This window comes from Oxyura jamaicensis, unplaced genomic scaffold (assembly GCF_011077185.1).
Source record: "Oxyura jamaicensis isolate SHBP4307 breed ruddy duck unplaced genomic scaffold, BPBGC_Ojam_1.0 oxyUn_random_OJ72740, whole genome shotgun sequence".
In the NCBI taxonomy this organism is placed as follows: Eukaryota; Metazoa; Chordata; class Aves; order Anseriformes; family Anatidae; genus Oxyura; species Oxyura jamaicensis.
The window spans coordinates 1-9,372 of NW_023311211.1; the positions used below are offsets into that span (position 1 = coordinate 1).

Genomic DNA, 9,372 nt, shown 5'->3' on the forward strand with positions numbered 1-9,372 from the left:
TGGGGTTAGGGTTCGGGTTGGGGTGTAGATTAGGGTCAGGGTTAGGTTTAGGGTCAGGGTTGTTCTTACAGTGGGGCATCCTTAGGGGCAGTCTGGGGTTTAAGGTGAGGATTAGGGGGTTTAGGGTTAGGGCATCCTGGCTGCAGGCCCTCTGAGGCCACCCCACTCCCTGTCTGAAGCTGTCCCTGAGCTGTCATCGTCCCCTGCCCCACCCTACCCCGGCGTGGGGCACCCCAGACAGCACCCATGGGTGCTGCGGGGTTGCATCAGCAGCAGCCACACCGGGACACCGGGACGGGCACTGCCACCACCATGCCAGCTCCCCTGGCACCAAGCAGGGCAGCTTTCAATCTCCCATCCCATAATGAGCTCGTGCCACCGGTCCCATGCCAGAAAATCAACACCACCCTCTTACCACCCCCCAGGAAAACACGATGGGGTCGCACTTGGTTCACTTTGGTTTATTTCTTTTCACGATTCCTTTTTTCTTTTTTTATTTTCTTTTTTTTTTTTTTCCTTCTTTCTTTTCTTTTCTTTCTTTTTTTGGTTCGTTTCCCCAAACTTCGAATCCTGGTGCCAACAGCGGCGTCTCGTCTTGAATAAAGGCAAAATTGCTGAAGCCAATCCTGGGGCGCCCGTGGCGCTGGGCCAGAGGCGATTTTTGGGTGTGGGGGGGGGCTGGCGCGTGGCTGCCCTGCACCGAGCAGGCACAAAATAAATATCGCTGGGGCTGGGGAGGGGGCGGGGGAGATACAAAAAAATAAGGCCAAAAAAAAAACAAAAGAAAACAAACAAATATTCAACCCCAAGAGGAGAACGATGAACCCAAACGGCGACTTTTGCTCGGAGGTTGTGGCTGTTTCGGGAAGGGGGGGTGGGAGCCAGGGTCCCCGCTTCGAATTTCGCGGCGAGCTCCGGCAGCGCAGCCCCGCGCCGGGGCTGGCGGGGGCTCCCCCCGCCCCGTACACACACATTGAGCCGAATCGGGGGCGCGTGGGGCCGGCGTGGGGGGGGGGTTACAGAGCCGGGCAGGCGACCTGGTGCCGGATGCCGTCGTTGCACATGAGGGCAGCCGCCCGCTCGTCGCCGTCGCCGTGCTGGCACTGCATGTAGCTGATGCCGTGGGGCGAGTAGCTGTGGTGGGCGCACACGTTGCAGGCGCGGGTCATGGTGCCCCCCGTGCTGCTCCTGCGGAGGGAGGCAGAGGGGAGCCCCCCCCCCCGCCAGGCACCCATCAGCACCCAAAGGTGCCCGGAGGTTCCCAGCAGAGCCCGCTGGCACCCATCAGCACCCACTGCTGCTCGTCAGGGCCAGCGGCACCCCTTGGTGCCCACCCATACTCAGCAGCACCCTCCCTCCCCCCCCAGCACCCTGCTGGCTGCCATCAGTGCCACCTGTGGCACCCAAAAGCACCCTTCGGTGCTCATCGGTGCCCACTGGCACCCATCAGAGCCTGGTGGCACCCACCAGTGCCTCTCGGTCCCCACCTGTGTCAGGTGGCACCCACGGGTGACCCGTGGTGGCCATCGGTGCCTGGTGGCACCAGCGATGCCCGTCGGTCCCCAGCTGCGCCCATGGGTCTCCAGCAGTCCCAGCAGTGCCCAGTGGCACCCATCGCGTCCTGCTGGCCCTGCTGGTGCCCACCCCTGTCCCCACGTCCCCGCGCCCCTCACCTGCAGTCGCTGCAGGTCCGCTGGCACTCCTTGCGGCGGTAGCGGCAGATGAGGGCCCAGATGAGGAGCCCCAGCAGGCTGAGGAGCAGGAGGGAGCCCAGGATGGAGCCCACGATGATGCCCGCCTGCCTTCCGCCTCCTGCCGCGGGAGCACAGCCTGTCACCGCCGGCCTCCCTGCCGGCTGTCCCCACGTCACCGCACCACCGGTGGCACCCGGCGCACGGAGCCAGCCCCCGGCAGCCCCCTGCCCGTGCGTCCTGTCCCCCGTCCGTCCCCCCTGTGGTGGCACTTACTTGGTGAGAGGCCGAGGTTGATCTGGCACACGGCGTAGCCCACGCGGTTGGTGACGCGGCACTGGTAGACGCCAGCGTGCACCTCGGTCAGGCTACGGATCAGAAGGTCGCCAGGAGCACGTCCTGCGGGAGAGACGGCACCCTCAGAGCAGGGGCGCAGGGACACGGGGCACGGGGACATGGGGACACGAGTACACGCGGACACGGTTGCACAGGGACACGGACACACAGGGACACAGGGGCACAGGGACACACACAGACATGGCTGCACACAGACACGGGAACAGGCAGACGCGTGTGCACGTGAACGTGGGTGCACGGGGACATGCACACAGCTGCAGCACGTACGGGCAGGGTGCACACGGACGCAGGCACACAGGGACAGGGAGCACAGGGACACGGCTGCACGTGGCCGTGGGCACCCAAGGACACAGGCACACGCAGACATGGGAACACGCAGACATGGGAGCACACGGATGTGGGAGCACACGGATGGGGGTGAGCATGGGTGCACATGGACGTGGCACCCATGCACAAGGGCACCCAGCCGATCACATACGTGCCTGTGCGTGGACACCCACGGACACGCGTGCACACAGACATGGGAACAAACTCCGTCATGGTCAGGTGTGCACGTGGCCATGGATGCACACGCACAAGGACACGGGTGTACATGGACATGGATGCACATGCACACGGACGGACACGGATGCACACAGACACCGGAGCACACACAGCCATGAGCACCCATAAGCACAGACCCCCCCCCAGACACCCCCCCACACCCACCCAGGACCCCTCCCTCCCCACTTAGAGCCCCCAGCACCCACCTTGGATGGTCCCGTGGGGCAGGCGGCCCCCGCCGTAGCCGTCAGCCAGCTTGGCCCACTGGTAAGCGAGCGGCGAGGCCCCCCCTCGGCTGTAGCACCGCAGCAGGATGCTGCTCCCCTCGATCAGCTCCCCCTCGGTCCAACACTGCGGGGTGGCCGGCTTCTCTGCGGGGCAAGGGACACCGTCACTGCTGGGAGCACCGGGAGCACCGGGGGGGCCACCGTGGCCGCCACCATCGGGGAGGGGGTCGGGGGGCTCACCTTGCACGGTGACGATGACCTCGTGCACCGCCACGGTGTTTTTCTTCACCCGGCACTGGTAGGTGCCGGTGTCGGAGACCTGCAGGTCGGCCAGGCGGATGGAGGCGTCGTGCTGCCCCGGGTCATTCTGCACGAAGGCCACCCTGTCCTGCAGCCCCGAGCCGCTGCCGTAGTTGACGTGGTGGTCATGGTAGGACAGGAACTGGGGGGGGGGGGGGGGGGAACACAGGGGGGGGGAGGGGCAGGGGAACCCCCAGGGGAGGGAGAAGGGAGGGAACGGCGCTGCCTGCTCCTTCCCTGCCCTGCCTGCTCCTCGCACGATGCTGCTGCAGCCCTGCCTGTCCTGCCAGAGCCTACCCAGCCCTGCCTGTCCTGCCTGGTCCTCCCCTGCTCTGCCAGACCCAGCCTGCCCTGCCTGTCCTGCTTGTCCCTGAATGTCCTGCTTCTTCCTGAATGCCTGCTCCATCCCTCCATCTTCCTCCATCTTTCCTACCCCATCTCACTTTGTCCACCTCTCCTGCTCCATCCCTCCAGCTCCATCCTTCCTGCTCCATCCATCCTCCATCCCTCCTGCCCCATCCCTCCATCCCCATCCCTCCTCCACCCCTCCTGCCCTCCACAGCCCCATGGGTTGGGGGCAGTTGCAGAACAGCCCCACACGGAGCTGGAGCCCTCCGTGGCCGGGGGACACTCACCACATTCTCTGGACCGGTCCGCTCGGGCGTGATCTGGATCCACTCGATCCCCACGCCCTGGGGACCGTTGTCTTCAGGCTCGAGGACATAGGGGCAGCCCAGCTTCACCGAGTCGCCCTTGGCCAGGTACAGCACCTCCCGGCCCTTGCTGTTGATCCTTACGGCCAGGAGGAGAGCTGCGGAGAGAAAGGCACCGTGGCATCGTCTGGGCAGCTCCTGGGCACCGCGCTCCTGCACCCCACGGCACCGCCACCCGCACCCCTGCAGCACCCGACCCACTGGGGCACGTCTGCTGGCATTTAGCACCCACGGGGGCTGGGTGTCCTGGTGGGACTGAGCACCCATGGGTGCTGGCAGCCTTTGGGGACAAAGGGCCACGGTGGGCTCTGTGCCACCCGCCTGCCTTCGGACGCGCTGTGGTCAACGGGTGTCAGGACATGGCCAGCTCCAGATGCTGGCGCTCTGCTGCCCGTAGGGTGCATCCACCCTGGCACCCTTGGGTGCCCCGTGGCCAGGCAGCCTCCCCTCCATCCTCGGTGGCATCTCCGCAGGAGCGCAGGGACCGGCGGCGCCTACCTGGCATGAGACCCAGGAGCAGGAGCAGGCCGGCGCCGTGCCCTGCCATGACGCTGCAGCCGTGCCGGGCGGTGAGGAGGAGCGGGAGCAGAGGAGGCTCCGAGGCGACGAAGCAGCCCGGCCGTGCGGGGCCGCTTTTACATGCTGGGCCGGGGCGCTCCTCCCTGTGGGGCGGATGCCTTTGGGATGACTGAGTGGCTCCAAGCTGTGCGTGAGCGATGCCGCCCTGCTCCACTCCCTACCTGGTAATTAAGCGCTGCCATGCTATGGGCTCCCATCCAGCCAGAATCGGGCTGGGGGCTGCAGCACTGGGGGGCTGGGGGCACCAGGATGCTCCAGGGCACCCATCTGGAGGAGATGGGCAGGGACTGGGGGCTGCAGACCCAAGGGGGCCGGCACCCTGGGGTGGGCAGCTCTGGGACGAGCGTGGCCAGTGGGAAAAGTCCACCCGGGACCCATCGGGAGCATCCCAAGTGCTGCCAAGCACCGCGACTCCATGGCGATGCCGCCTTGGCCCCACGCAGGTCCCAAAAGACTTTTGGTGCTAGAGCAGGACTTGGGGCAATTGCAGGAGCTTAAAGGTGTGGTGTGACCATGGGCTTAAGCTCCCGCAGATCCCTCCTCCAGTCCTGCCCCTTCGGTGAGCGGGCACGGGGATGCCGCGGGCACCGTGGTGGCCACCGAGACCCCCGCCGGTGCTGGTGGCACTGGTGGGATGCGGTGTCCTGGGCCACAGCTCGCTGCCTAGGGACATGGGGACATCATGGGGGCAGCACAGCCCGGCCATGCTCTGTGCAGGGGACGTGCAGCACCGAGCGGGGCGACTTGGGGAGGAAGAGAGGGGATGAAGGCTGCTGGGATCCGAGGACAGGAGCTGGGGACGAGGATGTGCTGCAGGAGGACAGGGGACTTGGGGACAGGGATGCTCAGTGGTGGGGATGGAGGACTGGGGACAGGGATGCTCAGTGGTGGCCCAGAGGAGCTGTGGTCAGGGATGCTCTTGAGCAGGTGGCAGAGACAGGGACCAGGCAGCTCTGCGGTGGGCGCAGGACCTGGGGACAGGGATGCTCCGGAGGTGGCAGAAGCCCCTCGGGGCCTGCTCAGCCCTTTGGGAGCCCCCAGCTGGGACCGCTCTGCACCCACGTCCCCGTCCCCTGGTGGGGCTGCTCCGGTCAGTGCCCAGCGCACCCGCGCACTGCCCTGCGGCACAGCTTGGCCTCCGCCGGTGCTTTCCAGCTTGCCACTGCCCGAGCCGGCCGGGCAGCACCTCCCAGCCGGTCCCAAATGCTCCCCGAGGCCACGAGCTGCTCCATTTACTGTCCCCAAACCCAGCTCCCCGCTGCCAGTTAACCCTTGCCCGCCTCGCGCCGGGAATTGCGGGCACGTGCTGTGCCGCGTCTGTGTTTTGGGGGCCGTGGCCAAGCCCCGGGGTGACACCGAGGGGACAAGGGGCTGGGTCCCATCCCCCCCCCCCGCTGCCGGGGCCGTCCCCGCCGTGACGGGGCCGTGGCTCACCCGGCTCGGGGCTCGGTGCCGGTGCGGCGCTGGCTCCCCAGCCGGTGACTCCCGCATTCCTCGGAGCCCCGCTCGTGCAGGAAGGGTGGGGAGACTGCTCCACCCCGGCTGGCCCCCGCCGGTGGTCACGGTTCCCTCAGCGTGGAAACCCTTGGGGCTGAGCCTGGCCTAGAACAAGGCTGTGACTCCTTGGCCGAGGCAGTGACCGGGAGTGACACGGCCAGAGGTGGCCACCGGGGTCGGCGGCACGGGCAGGAGAGCCTGGTGCTGAGCACCGCGGATCCTCTCCTTGCCAAAGCCCCACGGAACCGGGGAGCTCGGTGGCCGGGTCTCGGGGCTGCCCTGCTGTCCCCAAAGGGTCTCACAGCCCTGTGGGGCCCGGCTCTGTCCCCACCTGGGGTCACGGCTGCCGGAGGAGATGGGGAAGGGAGAACAAGAGGCCACGACCCCTTCCTGCTCCCTTTTTACCCAGCCCAGGTGGTGGTAAGGGCTGGCACTGGTGCCCTGTGCCATCTCCCTGCCCTGGGCAGTCTCGCCTGTGCCAGCTCTCCTTATTTTTTTCAGCTGCTCGGACAATTAATCAGAGCCACTCCTTTGGGATCCCAGCCCTCTGAAGCTGCTAGTCCGTCTGATTTTTTTTTTTTTTTTTAATGTTTGCATCATGCTCCGGTCTCTTTGCTTTGCCCCTGCAGAAGGCCACTGCCACAGGGCCTCGCGGTGACACCTCGGTGAGGCAGTGGCACTTCCAGGGCGGATGCAGCAGCGGTGACCGTGACAGCCCCGCACCCACGGGCAGCCAGGGCTGGGCTGCGTGCGGAGAAGCAGGCTCACGGCCCAGGGGGACCCACCTGAGGAAGAGCCCAGGGGCTGGGGACGCTCCTGTCCCCTCCACAGACATGGGCCAAACTCTACCATCCCCCAGCAGGGGTGGGGAGGTGGGCAAGGGGCAATCTCCGTCCTGGGGGCATTTGAACCACCCCAGCCCCTGGCCTGCACGTGCGAAGCAAGAGAAGAACGGACGATGCTGGCTGCTCCATAAACACCTTTTTGTAGAAACCTCTGCCTAAGCAAACCCCAGCTCCCCTGCTGCCAGCGGAGCAGCGCTCTGCTCCTCGCTCCGCTCGGGGGCTGCACCCGCCCGGTTCAAGGCCCGCCGCTCCACCTGGGCGCAGTACTTCTCGGGGATGCCGGCGGCTCTGCGGAGGAGAGAAATCCTCAGGCGCCCCGTGCCACGCCAGGAGCACGGCCTCGGAGCAGGTCCCGTCTGGAGGGGACGGAGAGGAACCTGCGGGGTGGCTCAGGGGGTCGGGACACGGTGGGAAGTCGGGACAGGATTTGGGGATGTGCAGAAAAGGGGGGGGGGGGTGAGCAGGCGCTGACGGAGCAGCACCTGAGCTCCTGCATCTTCTTCTCCTTGAGCTGGGTGATGCGCTGGCTGCGCCGCCGGGCCTCCTCCTGCAGCCGCTGGTGCTCCTCGAAGGCGGCCGCCCGCTCCTGCGCCCGCCGCTGCCGCTGCTCCTGCATCTGGCGCCGGACGTCGCCGGCGTGGGCGTGCTGCAGGGCCGCCCTCCGCTCTGCCTCCGCCTTCTCCTTCTCCATCTGCTCCTGCTGGGCCCTGCGGGTGAAAAGCCCCCTTCCTTGCGTGCTCTGATCACCCGGTGCGAGCTACGGGCTTTCCGTCACCGGGAGCCCTCACCGCCGTCCCCGTGCCGCCGTGCCGCCCGTCCCCTCGTCCCCTGCCATCATCACCTGAGGATCCGCTCGAACTCGTCGCGGTCCTGCTGCACCTGCACGGCCATGCGGTGCTCCCGCGCGGCGATCTGCTCCAGGCGGCTCCGCTTCAGCTTCTCCTCCAGCTCGGCCTTGCGCTGCGCCGCCTCCTTCTCCTTGCGCCTCCACTCCCGCTCGGCGGCCTCCTGGCTGCGCTTGGCCCTCAGCGCGTCCTGCCCAGGGGACAGCAGTGACACTGGGGGACCGCAGAGGGCCAGGAGGACTCAGCCATGGTTTTGCTGCCTGCCCCGTGCTGCGGACCCTTGCTCCTTGCTCCAGGAGCTGTGCCGGCCCTGCAGATCCCCCACCTCCAGCTCCAACCTCGCTGCGGAGGCGCTGGGGAAGGGAGGCAGCGTGGCGGCACCCCCCGTGGTGGCTCACCTGCTCTGCCTGGTGGTCCTGGGCCCTCTCTTGCATGGCCCTCAAGCGTGCCGTCTCCTTCTCCTTCTCCCGACGGATCCTCTCCTGCTCAGCTTCAAGCTCGGCCTCCCGCTCCTACTTGGGACACAGCCTCGGGGCAGCTCCTGCGGCACCCCTACCGAGCCCGCGCCCGTGCCGCCGCGCTCCGTCCCGCTACCATCTTCTGCCTCTGGTACTCGAGAATCCGCTCGTCTGCCATCCTCTCCTGCCGCAGCTGCTCCTCCTTACACCTCTGGTTCTCGTCGTTGATGCGTTTAATCTCCGCCTGGATTTTCCTCTGTTGCTCCTGTCTCCGCTCCAAGTCCTGCAAATGGGGCCGAGGGGCTGGGGGGCGGCGGGACAAGAGCCTCCCCTGGGGGGCAGGAGGGCTCGGTGGCTCGGGGTCACTTCTGAGGATGTTTCAGCCTCCCCAAGAGACCAGGGCCTTAATTCTGCCACCTGTTGTCTCCCCACCCCGGGTCTGACTCACCCGGTATCGACACCCTGCCAGCGGGGTGAGAAATCTTCCTCCAGCCCCCCCGTGCCCCCCAGCAGCTTTCTGCCCGCCGCACCTTCAGGTCCTCCAGCTTCAGCTGCTCCAGGTACTGCAGCATCTCCCGCGTCTCCTGGTCCCGCTGCTCGGCTCGCAGCACCCGTTCCTCCGCGTTCTTCTCCATCTGCTTCACCAGCTCCTGCCTCCCCCTGCAAGGAGAGGCACGGGGGGGTCCCCCCTGGCTCAGCCCCACACCCTGGAGCAGTGACACCAGCGGGGAGCCTGGGGGTGCTGAGCCACGGTGTGGGGCTGGCGGTTAGCACAGAAACACCAAAATGCAGGGGTTGGGAGGGACCTCCAGAAATCACCGGGTCCAAGCCCCCTGCCAGAGCAGGTTCCCTACAGCAGGCTGCCCAGGTAGGGTCCAGATGGGCCTTGGGTACCTCCAGAGAAGGAGACCCCACAACCTCCCTGGGCAGCCTGTCCCAGCGCTCTGTCACCCTCAGCGGGAAGAAGTTGGTGCGGAACTTCCCGGGCTCCATTTTGTGGCCATTGCCCCTTGTCCTGTCCCCACAAACCACTGAAAAGAGGCTGGCCGTGGCCCTCTGTCTCTCCCCTCTCAGTCTTCTCCAGACTGAGCAGACCCAGGTCCCTCGGCCTCTCCTCCCAGGGGAGATGCCCCGTATCATCCCCGTGTCCCCCCACTGGACTCTTCCCAGGAGCTCCCCATCCTTTTTGTACTGGGGAGCCCAGAACTGGACGCGGTGCTCCAGGTGAGGAGCTCCCGGTGCCCTCATGAGGGCAGCGGGGCAGGGGGAACCCCCCCCCCCAGCTCGCCTGATCAGCTCCTGCTTCCTCCGGCGCTC

General features: G+C 66.7%; 2 protein-coding genes across 3 annotated transcripts; both read right to left on the reverse strand.

The window, feature by feature from the left end:
- Positions 1-1,012: 1,012 nt before the first annotated feature.
- Positions 1,013-4,488, reverse strand: VSIG8 (V-set and immunoglobulin domain containing 8). Of its 2 annotated transcripts, none has more exons than XM_035314469.1 (7): positions 4,330-4,488; positions 3,754-3,929; positions 3,059-3,260; positions 2,798-2,962; positions 1,968-2,090; positions 1,674-1,812; positions 1,013-1,182 (listed from the first exon to the last, which is right to left on the reverse strand). In XM_035314469.1, the coding sequence occupies exons 1-7, from the start codon at positions 4,376-4,378 to the stop codon at positions 1,017-1,019; spliced, it is 1,020 nt and encodes a 339-aa protein (XP_035170360.1). In that variant the 5' UTR covers positions 4,379-4,488; the 3' UTR covers positions 1,013-1,016. The 2 variants fall into 2 exon arrangements, with proteins under 2 accessions (XP_035170360.1, XP_035170359.1); XM_035314468.1 differs by having other exon boundaries at positions 1,013-1,188.
- Positions 4,489-5,980: 1,492 nt separating this feature from the next.
- On the reverse strand, positions 5,981-9,366 carry CFAP45 (cilia and flagella associated protein 45). Its single transcript, XM_035314466.1, has 8 exons — positions 9,344-9,366; positions 8,586-8,715; positions 8,192-8,338; positions 7,996-8,109; positions 7,594-7,787; positions 7,235-7,459; positions 6,968-7,040; positions 5,981-6,013 (listed from the first exon to the last, which is right to left on the reverse strand). Exons 2-8 carry the CDS (start codon positions 8,688-8,690, stop codon positions 5,981-5,983), a joined length of 891 nt encoding a protein of 296 aa, XP_035170357.1. The 5' UTR covers positions 8,691-8,715; positions 9,344-9,366.
- Between the last annotated feature and the right edge of the window lie 6 nt (positions 9,367-9,372).

Bases quoted from the DNA above. Each gene is read 5' to 3' on its own strand.
- VSIG8 (XM_035314468.1), bottom strand. From the start codon at position 4,378: ATGGCAGGGCACGGCGCCGGCCTGCTCCTGCTCCTGGGTCTCATGCCA. The intron at 2,963-3,058 runs GTGAGCCCCCCG...CTTGCCCCGCAG, and splicing joins GGTCATCGTCACCGTGCAAG to AGAAGCCGGCCACCCCGCAG. The intron at 2,091-2,797 runs GTGGGTGCTGGG...TCTCTCCCGCAG, and splicing joins GCCCCACGGGACCATCCAAG to GACGTGCTCCTGGCGACCTT.
- CFAP45 (XM_035314466.1), bottom strand. From the start codon at position 8,690: ATGGAGAAGAACGCGGAGGAACGGGTGCTGCGAGCCGAGCAGCGGGAC. The intron at 7,788-7,995 runs GTGAGCCACCAC...TCCCCTGGGCAG, and splicing joins AGGACCACCAGGCAGAGCAG to GACGCGCTGAGGGCCAAGCG. The intron at 6,014-6,967 runs GAGCGGAGCGAG...AGCCTTGTTCTA, and splicing joins ACCGGGCGGGTGCAGCCCCC to GGCCAGGCTCAGCCCCAAGG.